This window comes from Macrobrachium rosenbergii, chromosome 50, assembly GCF_040412425.1.
Source record: "Macrobrachium rosenbergii isolate ZJJX-2024 chromosome 50, ASM4041242v1, whole genome shotgun sequence".
In the NCBI taxonomy this organism is placed as follows: domain Eukaryota; kingdom Metazoa; phylum Arthropoda; class Malacostraca; order Decapoda; family Palaemonidae; genus Macrobrachium; species Macrobrachium rosenbergii.
The window spans coordinates 8,988,676-9,014,654 of record NC_089790.1 but is presented as its reverse complement, the minus strand read 5'-3'; the positions used below and the strand labels follow the sequence as shown (position 1 = coordinate 9,014,654).

General features: G+C 35.9%; 1 protein-coding gene across 50 annotated transcripts in view; it reads left to right on the top strand.

Moving 5' to 3' along the window:
- nab (NGFI-A-binding protein homolog) overlaps window positions 1-25,979 on the top strand; it is a 698,726-nt gene that overhangs the window by 652,992 nt on the left and 19,755 nt on the right. For 45 of the 50 annotated variants that reach the window (XM_067093707.1, XM_067093703.1, XM_067093682.1 and 42 more), the window contains 4 exons: window positions 3,587-3,706; window positions 8,835-8,968; window positions 10,080-10,191; window positions 11,360-11,541. In XM_067093707.1, coding sequence (XP_066949808.1) covers window positions 3,587-3,706; window positions 8,835-8,968; window positions 10,080-10,191; window positions 11,360-11,541 — 548 coding nt within the window. The remainder of the gene's footprint in view (window positions 1-3,586; window positions 3,707-8,834; window positions 8,969-10,079; window positions 10,192-11,359; window positions 11,542-25,979) is intronic. The other 5 variants (XM_067093720.1, XM_067093716.1, XM_067093717.1 and 2 more) reach the window with 1 other exon arrangement.

The following is a 25,979-nucleotide window of genomic DNA, read 5'->3' as shown; positions in this document are numbered from 1 at the left end:
GAGAGAGAGAGAGAGAGAGAGAGAGAGTGAGTGTGTGACGGAGAGGTTATTAATTGTTACTGATGTTCTAACCCCCGCTGTTTGGGCGTGGCCTTTCGCTATGCCGTCACTTACGCCGGTGTTATGTAATCTTTAAAGAGAGTAATCATTCTTTTTTTTATATGAAATCTCTCTCTCTCTCTCTCTCTCTCTCTCTCTCTCTCTCTCTCTCTCTCTCTCTCTCTCTCTCTCTCTCTCTCTCTCTCATCGGTTGATTTAATTCTGTGGATCTGTATTTTGTAATTATATCGACCGGGACTACCAGCTCCTTTTAGCATCTGCTCCGATAGGTGGCCAAAGCATGTTTATGCCATTACAGACAGGTTATTATAAGAATACGGTTGTTAATAATAGAAAATGAACGCTAATTGTTATGAGGAAAAACGGCAAACACCTGTGAACTGTAGTGCACTTCTATATATATATATATATATATATATATATATATATATATATATACTTGTTCCTATATATATATATATATATATATATATATATATATATATATATATATATATATATATATATATATATATATATATATATATATATATATATATATATATATATATATATATATATATATATATATATATATATATATATATATATATTTTAAAAAAAAGTTATTGCTTTGTTCAATAACACTGGGACTTCTGCATCTTTTGTCTGCTATACCATATCATATGATGTAGATAGTTAAGTTTTTAGTATGCTTTTTCGTTTTAGCCATTTTTTTATATTATTATTTTGTACTTCTTTTTTCACTAGAAATACACATTCTATCCAGTAACAATATATAATTATTTCTTTATTTACTTTTATATTTTTTCTTTTTATAAATTATTGTTTGTTATCCACTTTTTGGTTTTCTGTAATATATTCTTGTGGTTCATAATTCTTTTATTCTGTGTTTTTAATTTTTTCCTAATTTCATTTTTTTTTTATTTATGTTGGTGGCATTGTCACATTGATACAATATTGTGTAACGTTTCCTTGAAACTTGTCTAACTTTGTTACAAGATACTAATGTTTTGTAACAACATTTTATTATTTATGTCGTCTCTTCCCAGTTATGATAATTTGAAATCACATCACAACTCTTTCCCATTCTTCCACACTCCTGTACAAAAAGGTAATCTTTGCTTTGCGTATTTTGTTTGCCCAAATCGATCTCCAATCAGCATTCTCTCACAAACGAAGATTTTTGCATTTACCAAGAAAACCCATGTCCTTCAGATTGCCTCTTGCTGTTATGTCACAGTTTCATGTTTTCCGCTAAGCCCTTTTAATTTTCGAATTTGTTTTTCATAGGTTCGGTCTCCCAGTCATTTGTGCATCTGTTTTCTCGTGGTCAACTTTTTCTCTCTTGTCGTGGATAGGTTTCCGTAATGTTTGATCTTCACTGTCTCTTGCGATTGAACTACTTATCTCTTCCGTCTTTCCTCCAGTCGTCTTTCGCCGTCGGTGTACAGTATTTTTTGAAGCCTTTGCTCTCCCTGTATCTTGTAGTCTCTTGTCTCTTGTGTCGTTCTTAAATCTCTCTCGTTTCCCTTGGTCTTTCGTTTCCTTTGGTCGTCTGTTCCCAGTTTCTATTGATCTTCATTCATTTCCCTTTGGTCTTTAGTCTCCATCTTCCTTTGGTCGTCAGTTTCAATTTCCATTCATCTCCAGTCATTATTTACCTTTGTTCTTTAGTCTCCATCTTCCTTTGGTCGTCAGTTGCCAGTTTCCATTCATCTCCAGTCATTATTTACCTTTGGTCTTTAGTCTCCATCTTCCTTTGGTCGTCAGTTGCCAGTTTCCATTCATCTCCAGTCATTTCCCTTTGGTCTTTAGTCTCCATGTTCCTTTGGTCGTCAGTTTCAATTTCCATTCATCTCCAGTCATTATTTACCTTTGGTCTTTAGTCTCCATCTTCCTTTGGTCGTCAGTTGCCAGTTTCCATTCATCTCCAGTCATTTCCCTTTGGTCTTTAGTCTCCATCTTCCTTTGGTCGTCAGTTGCCAGTTTCCATCCATTCATCATTTCCAGGTCTTTAGTCTCCATCTTCCTTTGGTCGTCAGTTGCCGTTTCTTCATCTCCAGTCTCCATCTCCATGTTCCTTTGGTCGTCAGTTTCAATTTCCATTCATCTCCAGTCATTATTTACCTTTGGTCTTTAGTCTCCATCTTCCTTTGGTCGTCAGTTGCCAGTTTCCATTCATCTCATCATTTCCAGGTCTTTATTCCATCTTCCTTTGGTCTTTGCCAGTTTCCATTCATCTCCAGTCATTATTTACCATCTTCTTCCTTTGGTTGTCAGTTGCCAGTTTCCATTCATCTCCAGTCATTATTTACCTTTGGTCTTTAGTCTCCATCTTCCTTTGGCTTCAGTCTGTTTACATATTGCCTTAAGAGTCTTTGATCATGTAGTATCACAAGTCTTTGGTTCCTATGTCTTCGATTTTCACTGATCTTCAACTCTCCCGGTAGTCCAATTTCCAGTCTCAGTTTCGTGTCAGCCTCGCGTTTCCTTTGGTCCATCAACTCGAGATTTACGTGGCCTGCAATATGCCGTTCGTTTCATTAATCAATTTCTCGTTTCATTTTGGTGTTCAAGCACCAAGTTCTTTTGGCTTTCAGTGCCCAGTTTCATTTGGTCTTCATCGGCCTTAAGTTTCAGTTGGTCTTCTGGCTTCCAGTATCATTCTGTTTTCAGGCTCAGTTTTACCAATTTTTATTTGAATATTTCATAAAGTTTCCCATGGTCGTCAGTCCTCAATGTTACTTGGTATATTAAGTCCAGCTTTTTTTGGCCATCACTGTCCAGTTTGATTTGGACTTCAACACCCAGTTTCAAAATTTTCAAAAGGCAATATTCCCCATCTCACAATTTGCCTTTAAAATATCAAAGTTCCCAATGGTCAACGCCTGTTAATATTGTCCCTATGCTTGAAAATGTTTTCAGCTTCATCATATGCTATCGTCTCTTATCTTTTCTTCCAAGGATTTACATAGCTGTTTTTCAGATCCTTATTATCCTTCCCCTTTTCTACATTTCAATCAGTGAAATCTCAACTTTAACTTAACCCCAGACCCTCTGATTTTATTAACACAACTCACCCCATCTTTTTTTTTTCACCTGAGTGCCCTCATTCTCGCACCTTTGCACCCTTTTTCACCTTGACCCACATCTTGTCACCCTTCCCTTCCTTCGCCCACCCCATCTTTCTTTCACCCGAGTGCCCTCATTCTCGCACCTTTTGCACCCTTTTTCACCTTGACCCAAATCTTGTCACCCTTCCAGTCCTTCACCCACCCCATCTTTTTTTCACCTGAGTGCCCTCATTCTCGCACCTTTTGCACCTTGACCGACACCTTGTCACCCGTCCAGTCCTTCACCCACCCCATCTTTTTTTCACCTGAGTGCCCTCATTCTCGCACCTTTTGCACCTTTTTCACCCTGACCCAAATCTTGTCACCCGTCCCGTCCTTCGCCCATCTGTCATCTTCCTGGCTCACTGACCCCGTCCCTTTACGCCTGTCTTCTTTTTTTTCACTAACAGTACATAATGAACATGAGCGAGGATGACCCTCGGAGGATGGAGGAGATACGCAAATACGCAGCCATCTACGGACGGTTCGACTGCAAAAGGAAACCAGAGAAACCCCTTACGTTACATGAGGTACGCACCCAAAAAAAAAAGGAAAAAAACAATATAACAATAATAATGATGAAGGATTGATTGAGTATCTCTTGCCTTTTACTAACGTGTGTCGTAAGTTTGACGCATCTCATCATGGGTCATGCTTTTGTTTTTCTCTGACGTAGGCTTACTCATAACTTTGACGCATTTCATCACGGGTCATGCTTTTTTTTTTTTTTTATCTGATGTAGGTTTACTCATGATTCAACATATGTCGTAACTTTGACGCATCTCATCATGGGTCATGTTTTTTTTTTTTCCTGATCTAGGCTTACTCATGACTCACTTTTTTTACTAACATACCTAACTCTGACGCCTGTCATAATGGGTCTTGTTTTTTTTTCTGATGTAGGCTTACTCATGACTCACTTTTTTACTAACGTATGTCGTAACTTTGACGCATCTCATCATGGATCATTTTTTTTTTATATCTCATGAAGGCTTACTCATGAATCACTCACTTTTTTTCACATTGTACGCTTAGCGCTGGCTGATTCATATTGTCAAGTTTTTTCCTCATGTACGTAGTTAAACATCTGTCATCTCTTCTGTGTTGATTCGCGCACTTTTAACATTATGAATCTCGCTGTGTAGTTATACATCTGTCATCTCATGTTTGTGTGTTGATTCGCGCAATTTCAACATTATGAATCTCGCTGTGCTTATTTGGCTGACTGGAGACCGTTGTATCTCAGGATACAGCAATAACTTTTCCACTAACACACTGCAACTGCTCTCTTTTCTTAAAATTGCTCAAAAAAAAAAAAAAATATGCTTGTCGTTAGTGCTATTTTTATCACCATCATCATCGTCATTGTATTCATTATAATAATTGTCATATTGTTGTCACTGTCATCATCACCACCATAATCATTATTATTATTATTATTATTATTATTATTATTATTATTATTATTATTATTATTATTATTATTATTATCTTCTGTGTTGCCCTAGGTAAAAATATCAATTTTTGTCAATTGGTATTTTTGTTAGAAATCTGAAGAAACTTGCATCACATGTTTACGAATTAATTTGACTTATTTATTATGATTTATTTAATATTGATTCGTGCCTTGGCCTAAAAATATAGATTATGAACCTGACTCATATATTTTAATAGTAATGTGCATCTTAATTTCACCACTAGAATCACAATCTCCATCTTATTTTTATCCAGTTCAGAATTTTGGGGATGTTACCATCTCATCTTCAGTTCTTTCAACATCATTGTCAACATCCTGTTCCCCACCTTGTGTTGTTCCTCCCTGTCTCAGCCCTCAAATTTTATTGAAAGTGCAAATAAAGTAATAATTACCAATATATCACATCCGATCCTAGTGAAAAATAGATTTTGTGATCAGTGTAAAGGACTTAACTGCTGTTCATTCTAGAAATCTTTCTTGGAAAGTCAGTTTTTAATTAAAAAAAAAATCAATTTTATTTTAAAAGATAATGAAACAAATTTTTTTCGAGTTGGCTGTTCTAGTTTTTTCTATGTATGTTTGTGTGTTAACCTTGGTAAGAGAACAATCTTTTATTACCATCTAGTAATTTATACTGTATGTGTGTGTTTGCAAGCAAGCGCCCGTGAGTTTGTGTGTATGTGTGCGTGTGTTTGCGTGTATATCAAAGATATTAACATTCTTAACATTTTAAAGGAACAACAGTTAAGTTTTAGATTTGTATAGTTTTCTTTTTATTTGTTTTCTGTTTATTTCATGATTTATTATGAAATATCTTCTTTCTCCTTTTGTTTATGACATTAAAACATTGTGATAAAATTAATAAGTGCTCAAGTTCTTTCAGGCCGTTTATCGAAAAGAATTCACTCTTGTCTGAGATGTTTACGAAAGAACAATTATGATTCCAGTAATGTAACTCTTTACAGAAAGTCATGTTTATCAGTGAATTGGACCCCCGATGTCAAGTTTGACTTCCATGAAACATTAAACGATCCCAGAATATAATTGCACCTTTTTTTTTTTTGCTTTTAATTGACACTAAGCAAATGATGTTCCTATCTAATACTTATGAATAACATCATCTACAATATAAGTATTTTCATGTAAAACAAACAGATTTTTCAATCTAATCTAAAAGTGATAAACTACTTAATTTCAGTTTATCTTGTATATTATTCTCCAGAACAGTGAAAAGGAGAAATTTTTTTACATAATCTTTTGATTTTAAAGGTGATTTGCGTCACTTGACTTCAAACTGTTTTGATAGTTTTGTTTAGCAATGTCTGTATAGAATGAACTTTCATATAAGAATGTCATAAAATAAATTGGTAATCTGCTAATTTTTAAGAGATTTCTAGAGGCATTTTTCTCAAAGAATATATATAAGCAGTCCGTGTCAGCTAATTCCAAAGTTTTTAACAAATGTCAGACTATTGATCTCTCTCTCTCTCTCTCTCTCTCTCTCTCTCTCTCTCTCTCTCTCTCTCTCTCTCTCTCTCTCTCTCTGGTGACTGCTAAAGAAGTAAGGAAGGCAGCTAGCTGGCTGAAATATGGAAAGGACGTTGCAAGATTGTATCGGAGATGCTGTGGTATTCTGGTGACTGTGATTGAGTGGCTGACCGGGATGTGTAAGATATAACTGAATAAGGAAAGGATCTAAAGGAATGGATGATAGGAATAACTATTCTGTTGTTCGACTGGGAGAGGTGGTAGGGGTAAGGAAGTTAATAGGGATAGTTGTAGATCAGAAAGATTTGAGACATACATGTTAAAAGTCCCTGTAGATTATGGCAGACTTGAAATAAGTGATTCGCACTGGTCTCTTAATAAAGTCGATAACTAGGATCAAGGGAGAAATGGGTCACAGAATAGGGCCAGCAAAGAAGACAGCAGGGTCTCTGCGAAAATTTTCGGAAGAGGGGAGTGTCTGTAGATTCAAAGTTGGGTTAGGTGAAGGTACTGGTTCACCTATTTCTAAGGTGTGACTGTTGAATGGAAATGAGAGGAAAATCGGCTGGATGCTGTTGAAGAGAGAAATGTGAAGTTGTGGACGTGTGGATAAATGGTTAGCATAGGTGAAAAGATGAATTAGATCTGTTTTCCATGAGATGAAAGTGGTTATAATATGAAAGTTTTGGGATGAAGGCGAGGTGTGCCAGAGGTATTAGAGCGGAACACCTCAATTTTCTAGAAAAATAAGTGCATGCTTGATGTGAGTGAGACGCTGTGTGTGTGTGTGTGTGTTTAGAAGGAATGGTCGTCGATGCACTAATGATGAGCTTTTTTGTGTTAATTTATGGAGCGGCTGATGTGGAAGTTTTCTCTATAGGAAGTTCATCCTTGATTTGAAAAGCGACGGTTTTATTTATCTCTAGAGGCGTCCCAATTGAGGGAAGCAGGTTATTGGTAACGTATAATATATATATATATATATATATATATATATATATAGTTTTTATATATATTTATATATATAATTTTATATATATATAAATATATATATTTATATATATATATGTTATATAAGGCATATATATATGTGTGTGTTTAGAAATGTGTGTGTTTTTCTGTATTTTTCAGGAGACTTTTCTGTAATTTTTAGTATATAAGCTTTATAATGTATGCAATTATATCAGTGGATATATATATATATATATATATATATATATATATATATATATATATATATATATATATGTGTGTGTGTGTGTGTGTGTGTGTGTGTGTATTTATTTGTAATTTCTGCAATGATCCCATATCTTCCCGATTTCTTCACACCTTTTGGATACAGTTATCACTACAAAGCCTGAGACTGAAATGAAGAGGCAGAAATTCAGATGCCCATGGCAGGATTCGTACCCTGGCTGGGTATGTCTGAATGAGGTTAACGTTAATCACTTGGTTTGTATCCAGAAAAAAAGTGTGAAGACAGCGAGAAGTTAAGAGGTCATTTTGGCCATTACGAATGCATATATAGCTGGAAAAATGTAACCAGTAGTTATGTCCATACACACATGTATATATATATATATATATATATATATATATATATATATATATATATATATAGAGAAGAGAGAGAGAGAGAGATTTGAATGGCAGAATGTAGAAAATTTATGAAAAATTAGGCTTTGTCTTAAAACATTCAGGTTGATTAAGCTTTCATATAATTTTGGAACGCTCTCACCAATATAAAGCATAGGGTAATGGACGCCGAAGTTCTCTCTTTTGGTGACAATCAGAATTATGTGAAATTTGTTTTCCTCAGTCCCAAGTGTAACATTTCACATCTGTGTTCACAAACACAAAATGAATGTTCCCACGTCAGTCTCATATCATCATCATCATCATCGTCATCATCATCGTCACATTAGTCACTTATCATTGCAGCAATAGCACTTAAATTAGTAGACGCTTAGTATGTGTTCTGTTAGATCACAGTAACTGTAACTCTATTTATCAACTTTATCAGTGAATAAATTTCATTAGTGTATTAGCCCATGTATGATTTTAATGAATGATTAGAACCTGAGATTAGTGGATATGTGTAGAAATAAAGGTTGTGCAGGTTACTTCAAAATCATTAATTGTTGGCTAGAAAATAACGGTTGTTTGCTAGGAAACGAGAGTTGTTTGCCAGAAAACATGAGTTGTTTACTAGGGAACAAGAGTTGTTTGCTAGGAAACAAGAGTTGTTTGCTAGGAAACAAGAGTTGTTTGCTAGGGAACAACAGTTGTTTGCTGGGAAACTACAGTTGTATTCTATGAAACGAGAGTTGTTTGCTAGGAAATAACAGCTGTTTACTAGGAAATAACAGCTGTTCACTAGGAAATAACACCTGTTTGCTAGCAAAAAATAGTAGATTGCCAGGAAATAAAAGCTGTTTGCTAGAAATAACAGCTGTTTGCTAGGAAACAACAGCTGAGTTGCTTATTCACCAGCTGAGTTGCTTATTCACCAGTTGAGTTGCTTATTCACATATATTCTTCTGAAAGAAAAATCTATTGTCCATACTTATAGTAAGATAGATTCCCTGCTTTAATTATTATTATTATTATTATTATTATTATTATTATTATTATTATTATTATTATTATTATTATTATTATTATTATTATTATTATTCATTTTCTTCTTCCAGGTCTCTGTCAATGAAGCAGCTGCGCAAATTTGCAAATACATGCCCGCTCTACTCACCCGAAGGGACGAACTCTTCCCTTTAGCTCGCCAGGTGGTCAGAGATTCCGGGTACCAATACTCCAAAGGTCATTCCAGGTCAGTATTGTGCCCTTGGAATCATAATATAGATAATTGTTGTTATATTCGTAATATAAAGTTCTTAAAAAAACGCGTGCTCGTTGTAGAGGTAAGGGGCGCATTGTGTGAATGAGCCTTCTGTGTACGTATTTGATGAACGTGACTTTTTTTTTGGGAGGCTCCTATGTTAGCTTAAATTTCATACATACATCTATATATATATATATATATATATATATATATATATATATATATATATATATATATGTATGTATATATATATATATATATATATATATATATATATATATATATATGTATATACTATATATATATGCATATATAATGTATATATGTATATGTGTGTGTGAAGATACAGAGAGAGATAAGTGCGGGAAAATGTGCATATTAATAACATTCATGTATATTAGATCAAGGCATTTTATGCGATTAATTTTTATGGCAATACACGTGTAAAAGTCAGATAAAAGATCATGTCCATAATATCCTGAGTAACACTATAACTATGTTTCATTCTGTGTAAGTAAATCTTTCTACTAATATTTATACCATTAAGTCTTACTTAGAGTGAGCCACTTGGTTAACTTTACTTTTTATTAAGATACTAGAGTAGCTGAGAGGGCTTACAGGGAATCCTTAGGCTTTACACTTCTAATCATGGTGATGTACTCGTTAATACGTAGGATATGTATGAGTTTTAATGGTTAAAGGTTCAAGAATCGTAAGCGATGTCAGTCATTATGTTTTATTATCGCTGATGAAAAGTGGAAAGCTTCAACTTCTTCCGTCATTTCAACAAATCTCTTTGGTTGTATTGATTCGAAAGCCAGTAGTGTCAATTCACGTCTACCTGTGTCATGACACCCGTGGATTAGTTGATTCGTTGTTACAACATTTATAAAGAAGAGGCGTTCTTCTTCATAAATGATATGCATGTTGTCCCCTTAACAGTAAAAAAAAAAAAATCTTGAGTAAGTAGACTTATATAAGGAAAACGAGGGAAAGCACACACACACACAAATGAGTTTATTATTATGTATTCTTATGTCAGTCCCCCTTATTGCTTGTCCTTTGTATATACTTACATATTTCCCGTGTTCCCTCACAGGTCGCAGACAGTTGTAGGAAGAGATGACGAACCTAAAACCAAAAGATCAAGGTCAGACTCTGGACATGACACGAGTGACCTCAAAAATGACCTGCAGTGGAAGAAGAGACAGGTAAGGATTAGGAAAATCACGTCACTAAATACTTAGTCTTGTCTTTTGGTCAAATGCAATTGATGGTCACTCGGCCATATACAGCTTCGTTCCTTAATTGTTATATTTGTGGTATATGAATATCAGGAATTCCTTGCAACCTTATATTATGGCACACAAGGTACAGTATAGAAAACACAGTACCGTGACACAGTCACAGAGGTATTACTGCATCTTTGTTGTTTGACTGAGTTGTCACATTGCTTGTACATTAGCTGTTGCCTAAAGTGACTATTGATGAACATTATTAAAGGGACACAAGAGATTTACTTAATTGCAGTTAGATTAAAAAACAAAATTTTCACTCGTGTTTTCACGGTTTCGATATTTACAAAAAGCCATGTATCTATTTTGGGATGCATGTTAATATAACATATTTTATATATTGCGTATCTGTACAAAGTTCAACCGTTACTGTTCTAGATGTAGGCGTTGTTTTGAACTTTTGGTCAGTTAGGTTTTTTGATAAGCATTAAATTTTTTTCTAGCTAATTTGGATTATAATGATACTTCGATTATATCGATACAGTGGTTAGTGTCATGGCATGCCACTCAGATGTCGCGGGTTCTCGTCTCCCCCAGGGCGATGAAAAATCACTGGCTCTGTATCATGATCAGTTACTGCTGCAGTGTGGGGTCTGCGGCGTGAGGTTGAGACCAACATTCTTTGGAAGCTTGAATTTCAAGTCAATGGTCCCTTTGTTGTGCTTGTTCCGTGTGAATAGGTTTCATCTACTGAAAAAATAATAATTGGTAGCCACGATTATAAGTAACTGAGGTGCCTCTGATTTCGAATTGCCCCCGAATTTTTAATTTACTTGCAATTTCGAAGAATTTGTTCAGGTTTTGGCCAACACTTAATTTCAACTCACGGGAAGCTGTAATTTTTTATATATGTGAGTGTTTTTGTTGATTTATAAGGTCTATAATTCTTTTTGTTAATGGGTTTTTGTACTTACTAGGTTGTTTAGGTTTCTGTAATTTAGCTTAGAAATATAGAAGAGGAAGGTGTTCATTCCTAACGCGACTGTCAGGTACTTACTTAAATTAATTTTTTTTTTAAATCTTGATAGAGATCCATTAGGCAAACCATGACCACCCACGCCTAACGCCCCTCCCCTCTCCGCAGGAGCGCCTAGAAGCCATAAGCGAGGAACTGCGACACATGAGTGAGAAAGCTGAGGAAGTGAGAAGCACCCTCAGCTCCGGCGGGGGTGACATCGCGGCCCTGACGAGTCAGATGGACGCCCTTCAGTCTCGCCACGCTCAACTCACCATCGAGCAGAACGAACTCCTAAGGGCCCAACGCAAGTGAGTGTTCCGATGTCTCCCTCCCAAGTCTTTGTAAGGTTCATTGGCTCCCCGCCGGAGTGTGGTCGGATGAGGAGAGAAAGTAAGAGAAAGTGAGAGAAAAAGAATGAGAGGCTCTGAGAGGCTTGTCCAGTAGTCTGTAGCCCCGAAATATTCCAAGCTCTGCGATGGGATATCCACGGGCGTCCCTGGTGGAGACTGGGCCTCCCAGGTGGAGACTGGGCCTCCCAGGGGAGTTTTGGCTTGGTATTCAGCGTCTGCGAGTAGACGGTCTTTGTAAATCTCATCATATCTTTAACCAGTCTGTGTATAATTTGTTGATATTTTATCCTTACGGTAGGAAGACTGTAATTGAAGAATGACGATGGGTTTTAATGCCATATTTAAGGATTGAATGTGGAATTTGTGTTACTTTTGAGTTCAGTTTGTAATTGCTGTGTTTTTAGGAATCTTGCAAAGTATCATTATTAGTCTTTTAATGATTAATGTTTTTTCAATATTATTATTATTATTATTATTATTATTATTATTATTATTATTATTATTTTTTATTATTATTATTTTATTATTATTATTATTATTATTATTATTATTATTATTATTATTATTATTATTATTATTTCGTTTTGTTATTATCATTTATGGTTTCATTATATCAAGCTCAATCAGTTTAATTTTCTTTGATTTTCGTTGTTATTTTTTTGTTAAGTTTATGTAAATTGCCTATGTTATTTAAGACTCGAGGAAGAACTTCCTCGCATCAGATTTCATGCCCTGGAGCGCTCACGTTAAACCAAGCCACCTTATGCTCTTGCACGTAGATACTTCAGTCTTCGGACATACACGTTATTACCTTTGTTTATAGACAATTCCGTCGTAACGGAACTTTTCAGCCCCCTTTTGACCCACATTTATTTTGAGCTCGACAATTCGAATCGTGACGTAAAGCCGCCGCCTCCCGTCTGTTATCTTGTTTGCTTCAGTCCGTGAAAGAATGGTGTTTGGTGCTAGGATGGGCGAGGATAGGGCAGAGGTTAGGTGGGATCTATTCAGCCCAGCTTTACTGAAAGGAAAGTGCCATAAGAATGTGTTTCCTTTTCGTCTCCCCCCTTTTGACAAGTGTCCATAACTTTTCTTTTATCGCGAGAAGATTTTTAGGATCGTTCTCCTTTTGTCTCGCATAAAAGCCGACGGATCTTTTCACGGATAAAGATACCTGTGTTTGTTCAGAAAGAGTTCTCGTTTCGTTTTTTTTTTAGCTATTTGAGCGCATAGCCCTTTATAATTACGGTCATAGACGTTTTTTAAAGGTTCGTAGAGTTTGTAGCATAAATTCCAGCCACTGCAGGCTCTTGCATATTGAAGTGTTTATTTTATTCCACTGGTTTATTGACGGGAACACTGCCAAGTCATTCGAAAAGACCCATTGCCAAAATTGTCAAGGATACCGGAGTGATTTTAGTGTTTATGTATCAGCTTGTACTACTTGGATTTAAACGCACCCCCACCCCCCCAAATTTCCACCCTGCTCCTTTGTGTCTTTCACTGAGTTTTCCATTTTTTTATTTTAGGATTAGATACCGAGGGATACGAAAGTATGAGTATCCAGCATTGTGATAATAGTGGGTATTGGTTGTCATAATCTATATCTGTACAAAATAGAAGTAAGTGACCACTGGAGTCTTTTATTTAAGTACAAAAACATTCGTGTATCACTGGTCCCTTTCAAGACATTGTGTAGATATTTCATGATACTCTTTATGTTAATAAAATCAAAGGAAACTGTCAATGCTTTTGTTTTTGATTTTTGAATACCCCTCCCTTTGCCTCGTAAGGTTTGACTTAGCCAATCAATGACTATTTTTATTATAATATCTTTTCTATGTTTGTGAAAGTAGTTCGGAAGCCTTTGTCGTATCGAGTTTATTACTTTTTCCAGATAAAATATTAAGATTCTTTGGTTGTTACTTTATCCAGATAAAAAAATCAAGATTCTTTCGTTGATAATCATAGATATTCTGTAAAAGATTAATGGAAAAATCAAAGGACGCAAAGCTTACAATTGAAAATCTTAGAAGGAAGAAACAATATTCAGAGTATGACTGAATGGGGTTGTGGAAATAGTATGTCACATTTCAAAAGTCATTTCAAAAGCTTTGGCTTAGCCCAAGGAGACTCTGTGTTAAGCATTCTGCCATTCAATGGGAGGACCATTCAAAAACAAATCTTACTTTGAAAATAGAAGGAAAAGGAAACACAAGTCCAGAAATAACTGAAAAATAATTTGCATCTTTATAGAGCATTTTATTATTTAAGAATGAAGGAACAATTCGAAGTTATTCAACAGGTTTTTAGATGTCTTCCATCACAGTTTATCACTAACTGATGTAGGAATTTTTACGCCTGATGATATTCGTACATTTATAAATAATTCTTTGGAATGCTCGGGCGCCCTCAGATTGGTTTGTATGAATAATGTGCATCGTCTGTTGGAAAGCCATTGAAGAGAAATTGTGTGGATGTTTATATCGATTGCTCTCTGGTCGCTTTCAAAGTTTGTCGTAGAATAGATACCACACACACACTGTGTGTATATATATATATATATATATATATATATATATATATATATATATATATATATATATATATATATATATATATATTAATTAAGCCAACAACAGTTAGTAAACGCACTTCATTCGTAAAACTGCTGTATTTAAAACTTTCTTTTTTCATTCATTTTTTACGGTGCAGTGGAAAGTCCAAATGTTTTCATCTACTTTGCCCAATAACAAACACTATGACGGTTATATTCCAATGAGCCACTCTCTCTCTCTCTCTCTCTCTCTCTCTCTCTCTCTCTCTCTCTCTCTCTCTCTCTCTCTCTCTCTCTTTTTATTTTTCACATCCCGATGCCCTTTCATTATTCGGATGACAAAAGGGCAGGAAAATAATGGCCGAAAGTCAAGCATTGTGGACTACGGTCGCTTTTGGCGTGCTTCAACTCTCTCTCTCTCTCTCTCTCTCTCTCTCTCTCTCTCTCTCTCTCTCTCTCTCTCTCTCTCTCTCTTCTCACCTTCATTAATACTTGTCATTTAGCGTTTGAATATTGATCAAACACAGCCGCTTGGGCCAATATGTAGAGGAGGTCAAAGTAATAATGGGATCATTTATCAACAAGCAGCAATATGGGTTTAGCCGCCCATCGGGGCCCCTGATGGAAGGAGCCCACAAACACACACACACACACGCCTCCTGCAATTATCGCGCCCCTAGGTAGGTTGGTGGCCGTCGACGGCGCCTTCGTCAGTTGAATCGCATAGAGCGACAATTAGTCAGTGACAGCCTCGGAGAAGAGACTATGCTAATGATTCTTTTTTTTTTCCGTTTTTATTTCAGTTTTTTCGTGCAAGTTAAACACTTTTTTTTTGCGATGTTAATCTGGAAATCCCCCTTCCTATATTTACGGAAGGGTAAAAAATGAAGATAAGTTATCGTTTTTATTTTATGTTTACATACCGTTATTTGCCGTTTATTTTGCAAAGCATTGTGGGAGTCCTTTTATGCTGCAATTCAGCCTAACGATACTGTTCATATCTGCTTGGGTTCTCTCGCAGACCTTTAAACCTGTTGATATTATCTTAAGAATATTTTAATTCGTCAGGTGAAAAATATCGATACATTCGCAATTTGTCGACATTTTCCTTTCAACATATTCACGTACGTTTATCCCGTAAATTATTATTTTAATAAAATCATCAGGAAGAGTCCGCGTAAGCATTTCTAGCCAAAATAATTCAAGTTTTCCTGAATTATTTTTTTTATCGCTGGTGCTATCCCTAAGATACAATTTCTATAGACCTTTGGTTTTCGTTCAGATGTTTTCCTAAGAAAAAGCAAATCTATTTCCACTCTACCTAGAGCTCCAGATCTCTATCGAATGCCGTTCAATGCTGCCGAGATAATTTTCTTTACTCTGTTTTCCAGAATATTAATTTCTTCTGAATGCTATGATTCTGTGAATTAAGAGTTTTTATCCTCTGATTCTGTAAGTTAAGAATTTTTACTCTCTGGTTCTGTAAGTTAGGAATTTTTACTCTTTCTGATTCTGTAAATTCAGAATTTTTACTTTACTTTTTTTTAACTCTGATTCTGTAAATTCAGAATTTTTACTCTTTTTGATTCTGTAAATAGAATTATTACTTTTTTGATTCTGTAAATTTAGATTTTTTACTCTCTAATTGTATAAATTTTATTTTTCTGATTCTGTATATCAGATTTTTACTCTTTTGATTCTGTAAATTAAGATTTTTACTCTGATTTTGTAATTTCAAAATTTTTACTATTTTGTAAATTAAAAATTTCTACGTGTTCTGTTTCTGTAAATTAATAACTTTTACTCTCTGATTAAGTAAATTAAGAATTTTTACTCTCTGATTCTGTAAATCAAGATGCTTTACTCTTTCTGATTCTGTAAATTAAGTAATTTTACTCTCTGATTCTGTAAATTGAGAATTTCTGCTCTTCCTGATTCTGTAAATCAAGAAGTTTGACTCTTTCTGATTCTGTAAATCAAGAAGTTCTACTCTTTCTGTTTCTGTAAATTAAGAATTTCTACTCTTTCTGATGCTGTAAATTGAGAATTTCTACTCTTTCTGTTTCTGTAAATTAAGAGTGTTTACTCTTTCTGATGCTGTAAATCAAGAACTTTTACTCTTTCTATCGTTTTCTGTCCTAAACAAAACAAAAACAAGAACACACGATCCTTATCGCTTTCTGTAGCCACTCGTATCACTCCAGATTACGCCTCTGGCTTGCAAGCAGACCTCACCTAAGAGAGAACCCTGCTTGGAACGCGTTGCTTCTTTGCTTGAGGAAAGCGTCCCTTTCACAGTCCCGTTTGAAGGACTCGGATCAAAAGGCTTCCGCTTTATCAGCGGTTCCCCCTTTCCCCTTATCTCGCGCCCAATCTGGATCCCCGCCTGTGCCTCGTTGGGCAAAGGCGGCTTTTGTCTGTGCATCGGTGGAACGTTGCCGTCGAGGGGCTGTTGATAGTGTGTATTATGGCCGCTGCTCGCTGGGCAACGGCGAGCCTCATCTCTTCTCGTCATCATTCTCGTCAACATTCTCGTCATTTTCGTCACCATTCTCGTCATTTTCGTTACTATTCTCGTTATCATTTTCTTCACCTTTTTCGTCACCATTCTCGTCATCATTTTCGTCATTTTCATCACCATTCCCGTCATCGTTTTCGTCACCATTCTCGTCATCGTTCTCGTCACCATTCTCGTCATCATTTTCGTCACCATTCTCGTCATCTTTTCGTCATCATTCTCGTCACCATTCTCGTCATCACTTCGTCACCATGCTCGTCATCATTCTCGTCACCGTTCTCGTCATCATTCTCATCATCCTTTTCGCTAAACCGTGACTGTTAATGGGTTGGTTCCAGTTGCTGTTGTTACCTTTCTTTGATTTGACGTTCTATAGTTTTTTTCCGCCATCTTCAGTATCCAATTATCATTGACTCTATTCCCTCTATGTTTTTTTCATTTTCATGCACTAGCAAGCTAATGGTATTTTTTAGCTTACTTCTTATGAGTATGCCACATTATGAAATGTAAAAAACAAATTAAGGATGTTGTGTAATTAGAACCTCAAAAATCCAAGCGAAGATGCATTTCATTACTACCCTCAAACAAGTCACCTTGTATTTTAATGATTTATTTATATTTTTATCTCTTTATTTATTGACTTATTAAATTATTTCTTTTTTTTCTAATAACGGCTCTGTTCTTTCTGTTTCCCATTATCATCTGTAATTTCTTTCGGATGAAAACATATTCAGTGGCGCTTGTAGGCTTGTTCCATATGAATTGGGTTAACCTTCTGAATAATAATAATAATAATAATAATAATATAATAATAATAATAATAATAATAATAATAATAATAATAATAATAATAATAAAAAATCAGGCTTAAATTTTTCGCTACGTACGTGATCATGAACGTCACTGCAGTGTCTCCTTCAAAAGAAAAGAAGAGAAAGAAAATACAGTGATAAACAGACCATGCCAGCATCCCCAGATTGTTAATACGAGAGCCTATAAAAAAAAAAAAAGTATACGATCGTGTTTTAGCCCACCTTAAACTGCGAGTAGGAAGCGAGTCATGCTGCCAATAGCCATTCCATATATTAGCCGATCTTGATTTACCAATATAATAATGCGCGTGGCGAAACGAACAAAATAGAAAAATTGTTCATTCGTTTATGGAACACGGCACAGCTTCAATCACGCACACACACACACACACACACACACACAGGGCAATATGATACAGCATCGATTTTAATATTACACTTAATTGACTCATAAATACTGAAGGACTTTGAATGGAAAAGTGGTCGAATTTATCGTATAATTAAAGCATTTTTGGCGCATCTAATATAGGCACTGATAAATTAATAAAAGAGAACTTTAAAAGCTTTATCACCGCACGCCAGCCTTTGATAAATGGAATTTAGTGTAAGACCTGCGCTGCTTTGGAGAGCTTACCTCACTCCCCCTGCCCATACCCCTACCCATACCCCTACCCCTTGGTGATTTTCTTTTGGCCTGAAAGATGATTTCCACTTGATAGTTCGTGAATTATTTAAAAGCTTATCAGCCTTATTTACATATGCATATATCCAGATTTTGAACCCACCTGTGATTTAGACCGGCGACGCATGCATGGGGAGAGATGCCATATTGAAATAGTTTTAATATTCAACTTGAAACTATTGGCTAATGTCTTCGAGACCAACTCATTTCATTGGTTTTTACTTGTAAGCCAGATTAAATCATTGATTTTAATAGACGTTTTCAAGGAGAATGTCAGAAGAAATCAGTGTATTATTAGCATAAGGCTTAATATACAAATTTATGGCACGTACTTGGATATGTAGCTAATTATTTAGTTTTATAACATATTCATTCAAAGTATATTTATTGAAAATTAATACGAATCAAATTTTACGATTTTCAAGTAGACTGAATTTCGAGGGAAAAAATACGGAAAGCACGGAAGGGAAAAAAAGGGAAAGGCAAGGAAAAAGTAAAGATTAAAAAAAATAAGGTTTTAGGAGAATGAGTAAAAGGGAAAAAGGAAAGGAAAGGGAAAGGGGGAAGGGGGGGGGAGTTGGGGGGGAGTGTAAAAGTGAAGTCCGTACCCTACCATAAATCAAACGCTTAAACCATCTATTTGCTCCCTGTCGATCCGTGCTGACGGCTTTGCCAGAGCAGATTATTTTCTCCTCTCTCTCTCTCTCTCTCTCTCTCTCTCTCTCTCTCTCTCTCTCTCTCTCTCTCTCTCTCTCTCTCTCTCTGTGTTTGGGTAATTGTTTGAGTAGATCCTTGCTTAGAGGATTCCTAGAAGTATATGTCTTTCTCTCTCTTAATCTCTCTCTCTCTCTCTCTCTCTCTCTCTCTCTCTCTCTCTCTCTCTCTCTCTTACTGCCGTGTGGCTGCGTGTTGGTTAATAACATTAAAAGTTTATATCTCTCTCTCTCTCTCTCTCTCTCTCTCTCTCTCTCTCTCTCTCTCTCTCTCTCTCTCTCTCTATGCTTGCCTTTTTGATGATAACAGTATAATTATATATTTTTCTAAATGCATGGACGCCATTGTATGTGTGCGCTAAATGCATTCCTAAATTTTTCTTCTCGTACTTTGGAAGGAAATGCGAAACTTCTTCCTCTCCGTCTTATTAGAATAGTTACTTATTATTCATATGGTAAACATACACTTAGTTTGCCCGGAGTCTTGACAAATTCATGTATAGTGTAGAAAATATTCCAATAGAACATTGCTTCTCGTTTAAGAAATAACTGAAACTTTTTTTATGATTTTAAGTCTTATCTACTGATTTCGATATTTGGGTCTTCGTGGCTAGTCATTCCAGAATACGAGATTGCTCTTAATTTCATTTATCTATACATTTCATAAACCAGTTAGGCAACTATTTAGCGTTCATACACTTTCACTAATGTGTATCTGGCGTTAATTCCATCCTTTTGCAAACCAATATTACGCTGCAAGTGTATTTTTGCATGTATATGAGACATGTGTATTTGAAGTACATGCATATAATCGGGCTGTTTGAACACAGTGCGTTATCGCCTCTTAATGCAGTTGGATACAACGTTGCAGAAAACGTTTGTGTGTTCAGAAGCTTTCTTGAACTGCTACATCCCACTGCAGCTGACGTTTTTAGACTCGTGTCAAGGCTGCAAAGCCATCGTGGCGCATCCGCCTTCATTATTCAAGGAAAAAAAAAAGTCAAAAGTGGAGAAAAGAATTCGGCGAAAGAAAGACTGGCTGAATCGGCGGCAGATCTTCCGAGACCCATTTCATGTCCTACAAGATGCTGCTACTTTGTTAATCCTTATAAATGGGTCCTTTTGCAGGACGTTTCCTAGTGGCCTCGCCGGGACTTTTCTGCATATTTAATTAACGATCGTTCAGACATGGACAGGAAGGAAAGAAGGGAGAGTGCGGTGCTGCCTCCGCTCCCCTCGGCTCTCTTCGGTTGAGACGCCAACCAAAATAAAATGAGGCGAAAATATAATAGAAAAAATAATTTCAAGAACTACTACTACTACAGATAGTGATAATCAGTGATAATCGTAATTATATTTCCTTTGTTTTAAAGAAGAGTTTTTTCTGAAGATTTGCCAGTGCTCTCGAGATTATCCTTTCGGATATATTCTGATAACTTTTTTCAAAAGAATTTCAAGAAATATTTCTGCTGACATTGTATTGGTAACAATCTTGAATGTAATAATTTTCTCAATTAGAAAAACCACACTTTTTCCCAGATATTAATTTCCAAAGATTTTACCAATGTTTTCAAGAGTATCTTTTTGAAAAGATTCCGAAAATAAAAAAAAGAAAAACATGTAGCCTTTGCATGATAGTATATATTTTCTAAAATTCCGAAAGGTCGTCAACGTCCTTTTGCCTTTTGAGTTTTAACAATACGGACAAGCAGTACGAAAACGGCGGTTGCGCAAATGAGAGTGTAAAGGTTCTTAGTGTTTCTTCTGTTGGTGCTTCTAGTAATTACACACACGAATATTTTAGTTAATATTTTTTGGGCGGGACACTCCAGTCATAATGCTAAGAGACAGTCTTCTTTCTGTAGGAAGCTGGCTCTGTAACAGACTTCTTAACGGTGAACATGATTACAGCAAATTAATGTCCCTGTAACTTACATAGTTGAAGGGACGGGCTGAAATCTCTTTACCATAGTTACATTTTGATATGAATTTCACTCATTTTCAAGTATATATGTTTCAGGCAGATAGCGAAATGCATTTATGGACTTTCCTAAACACGGCGAAATACATTTGACCCCCCAGGGGCTAGTCCTAAACGCGGCGAATCATTGTAGGTGAGTCACTGTTTCGCCGTGTTTAGTACTAGGGATCAAATGTCCCCCAGTGCATTTCGCTATCTGCCTGAAATTTCAGGCAGTTCGCGAAATGCCTGGTTCCGCTATCTGCCTGTAACATACATAAAGTAATACAGCGGTACAGGGTTGTTGCAGAGAAAAACTTAAAATTTATTCATCCCCACAAAATTTCCTTTTGCGCGAAGTCGCCCATTCTAAGAATTGCAGGTGACTGGCAAAACCTTTACACCTTTCATCGAGGAAAGATCAATATTCAGGCTTCTTTGATATGGTGAGAAACCAGATCGATAAAAGTACTACGCTAGAGAGAGAGAGAGAGAGAGAGAGAGAGAGAGAGAGAGAGAATGGGACCGATGTACTTGAGTCGATACCATCCCTTTTTATAACCTTCCTCTATAATGACAATAGTAGAGAGTCGGATACTAATAATGGGTCTAGAGAGAGAGAGAGAGAGAGAGAGAGAAAACTGTGAATAGAATGTTGGCTCTTTTACCTGAGCATAATGAAGGGGCTTTTTGCCTCACCTTCAGAAGGGAGACAATAGTTCATTAATTTATATTCTTAAATACCGATTGAATAGCCTGTAGGTGCTGGGAAAAACGGCCGTGCTTTATTAGCTGACTTTAAACTCACAAGCTTGCGACAATACCTAATTAAGGAAAAACTGCCCCGTGTTTTATTGCGACGGTGTAACAGAATATTTACAGCAGCGGTTTTTAACCAGCAGTTGTCTTAACCACTCGTTCAGTTCGCAGAGAAAAAGTTTTAGGCGTCAGTTGTCGCGCGGACGAGGCGCAAGGCGGTGAGATGATAAGATGATTAATGAAAGTCAATAATATATTTCCCCATACTTTATATATATATATATATATATATATATATATATATATATATATATATATATATATATATATATATATATATATATATATATATATATATATATCGTATAACATGTATGTCAGGATATGTTTCTCTGCAGTGAGGAAAAGGAAAGTTAGATACTAATTTTTAACGAAGCCTTCTTTTATATTATTGAGATATCATCTTTGGAAATATTTCGGCTACCGTTATTGGCTATCCTTGTTTATACAGAAAGTATATTGCACTAAAACCTTTACTTTTAAACAAGGTCGTATTTATGCTGTAGCAGAATCACAGTGGGGGGAGAGGGGGGACGGCTAGGGCTGTACCTATACCATAGACTGGCCAGGAAGATGCGAACGGGAAGTTGAAATTGATCTTTCTAAGAGGTGGTAATCTATCATTGGGATAGATGGTTCTCTCTCTCTCTCTCTCTCTCTCTCTCTCTCTCTCTCTCTCTTACTGGTAATTGGATAGTGTATTCAGTCTGTTTTTTCACACACGTATCTTTCTCTCGTCCATTTCTGTGTGCTTATATTTTTTTTCTCATTTCTATAAGAACGAAAATTGTTAAAAAAATTTTTTCCATATGTCCATGAACGCTATGATACACATAATTTTGTTGCTCTTGTTTGAAATTACTTAATAATGCTTAATACCTGTTATTTTGTATTTGATCATATGTAGTTATATATGTATATATATATGTGTGTGTATATATATATATATATATATATATATATATATATATATATATATACATACATATATATATATATATATATACATATATATATATATATATATATATATATATATATATATATATATATATATATATATATATATATATACTGTACATACATATATATACATATATATATATGTGTGTATATATATATATATATATATATATATATATATATATATATATATATATATATATATATATATACACGAGTGTGTGTGCGTATGTGTGCTTACTCTTTGGAGCGCGAACTGTCGCTCTTATGCAATGAGATTATCTCCTTTCACCACCAGCTATTTTGTTTCGCGCCCCAGTCTTTTTCGCTTCGTGTGTTTCGTTAATAAACAGCAGCAATAACAACAGCGCCAGTTGGCACCTCTTTGGCCATCACCGTCATCACCATCATCATCACCATCACCATCATCATCATCATCATCATCTCTTATACCCGTCGACCAATTTACCAAAATCATTAATTTCACAGCATCATTTTTCTCTGGCCGGAGTTTTTGGCTCCCTTTTTTTCCCCCCCTTCGTGGATCTCTCTCTCTCTCTCTCTCTCTCTCTCTCTCTCTCTCTCTCTCTCTCTCTCTCTCTCTCTCTCAGGAGCTCCTTGTGAAGGCATGCTTGAATGTGCCGTAGGTGTGTGTGTTTGTGTGTGTGTTTGTGTGATCACTTTGTCTTGTTTACGGTGCGGAATATTGCAGCGAAAAATGCGAAAGCTATGGAAAGGTCGATCGCCGGCTCAAAATAATTTTCTGTAAACTGCATATATGAATTAAATTGCTTTTATTGAATGTCAAAAATATGATGGCTGTATTTTATTTTATAGTACATTACTAAATTACTTCGTTGCTGGTCAAATGGTTTAATGAAATTGTGATGTGGGTTAAACCGTTCAATAAATTTAATCGTATAGCCTTTTGGGTAATGTATTTAATCACAAAATTCAATTTAAATATCGGTACCCAAACAGAATGTTTAATTTTCCCTCTGAATGCCTTTATGGCAGCAGGACTCCCTCTCTCTCTCTCTCTTTCTCTCTCTCCCCCCCTCCCCCCTCTACCTACCGAAACCCCCCCCCCTCGAGGCCACCCTCCCCTGCGTACCCCCTCCTTTCATATATCCGTTCGTATGAACACTGTATAATTTCGTGTTTTGTTGTATTGGCTTTATATCCTCGCTTATTGGACGCGCTATGGAACAGGTTTTATTCTTGTCGTGAATTAGGGAAACGAATGCACACGCCATACATATCTCTGTATGTATCCGGGATACATATAGCCCGTAATTGAATGGATGCCTGTCGGGGTGTTTGCGTGAAAGCTCGCAGTTGCCTGCGTAAGACAAAATCCAGGTCCGCTCTGAAAAACATGACGGACATTAGCTGCATTTTTCTTCTTACACTCCGGGTGCTGCTGCTCTCTAACGCTCAAGTCATTCTTTGTTCGTCTTTTTATCAGATCTCAACGTCATATTTGCCATTTTCACTGTGAGTTTCCAGTGCCGTTCGCTTATGTTACGCCTGTGTTGTATATACGAAAAGTATAATAATACAACTTAGAGACGGGCAATTTTCACATTCGAAACAATAGTTCTCAACGTGACTTTATTCTTTGGAAGTCAGAATTGACTGTCTTTGTAAAGTAAAATGTATGAAGCAGTAAAAGAGTCTTAGTTTTATGGAAATGATCCGTTGTTTCTTCTCGATAAATGAATGAGAAATGTTTGCTACCGGCCCCGCTATAATTAGCTTTTGGATGAGTTATAATTAAAGCTCATTATTTGGTACAGATCATTGTGAAATCTATCAAATAATTCCTTCCTGAAATATGATTATCACAGTTGAAAGGGAAGTCGATCTTATAAGGCAACAGGAACGTATTACCAGTTTTTAATTTGGATAAGAACGACTGGTTGTAGAATAGCTTTGCAAGAATTTAGTTTAGCCACTTTCATACATATGTATTTTTCGTTTTTTTTTTACATTTAAAAAGTAGTTAGATTATTTTATTGGATGCAGTCAAATAACAGTAACTAAGAGACTCTATGACACCCATTCACCACAAAATATTTATTCGCCTGTTTGCGATGAATTTAATTAAGATTTTCAGAGCTCTTTACAATTCCAGTTTCCAAGCATATTTTGGCGTGAAGTAACGCGTAACTGCTCAGCTTGATAAAAGGGGAGAGAGAGAGAGAGAGAGAGAGAGAGAGTGGTGGGGTGGTGGGTAGGTACAAAGTCAATTTCATCCATTAGGCATCAAAACGAATCCTATATACCTTCATATTGAATTGTCTCTGAACTGTTTCCAACTTGGAAACAGAAAAAGTAAAAAAACTGCTGGAACCTGTAAACAAAATGACAAAATCATATTAATTTTTATAAAGGTTTTTGGGCTAACTGACAATGCAGTTCACCTTAGCACCGGAGACTATTGTAGACCTCTATGGAGGAAGAGATAAAATCGGAATGTAATAGAATTCACAGTGAGAACCAATTGTCTCATTTCCACGAATGTAGTTGTAGTTTGTCGGGTATTAACATATTTTCACGGCAACATTGTTGGTAGGAAGCAATTGGTAAAAACGCTTATTTCATTGGTCGGGAAAGTTTTCAAGGAATTCCTTGTAAAATAAAAAATATGGACTGTGACTATACCCAGCCCTCAAAAAGTGAATGAAGAAGCTCTTTGAAATTTGTCCTGTAATGGGTACCTGATGCCCCTGGATGCCAATTTCGAGTAAATAAATAAATAAATGAATAAATGAATTTCCAACAGACGATAGGAACTCGTGTGAACATCAGCGGTGACAGTAAGGTCTGATATCCACAAGAGAAATTGAGCAATAAAGTTCTTTCCTTGCACGCAGCTTCCAACGTGTTTTATAAGGGTGCCAGACCACTTGGGTAATAATTATACACTACCTAATTAAGCGTGAGTAGAAAATAGCATTATCTATCAGCATAAATTAGTTCATTCAAGAGTGTGCTGTGAATTGAAGTAATATCCGTCGTCGGTTTTTATCCCCATTTTGATAGAAACGATTTTCCTCCTGCCGCTGAATTTTCCTCCTGTTAACAACGTATCGTTAAATTACTCCGTCACAAAATAATTGATGTTTCGTTTCATTTCGCGTTAGTGACCGATCATTTTTGGCGACGGGATTTTCGTCCTAAATTAGTTTATGCAATTCATTTTCTTCGTCGCGCGCCGCGTTGCATATCGCCGAAGCGTTTTTCTTCCATTAACTATGCATGTTGTCGGAACTGCATTTATCATCACAGTAAGCTGTGTTTTATGATTTGTATATATATGTATATATATATGTATATATGTATATATATATGTATGTATATATATAT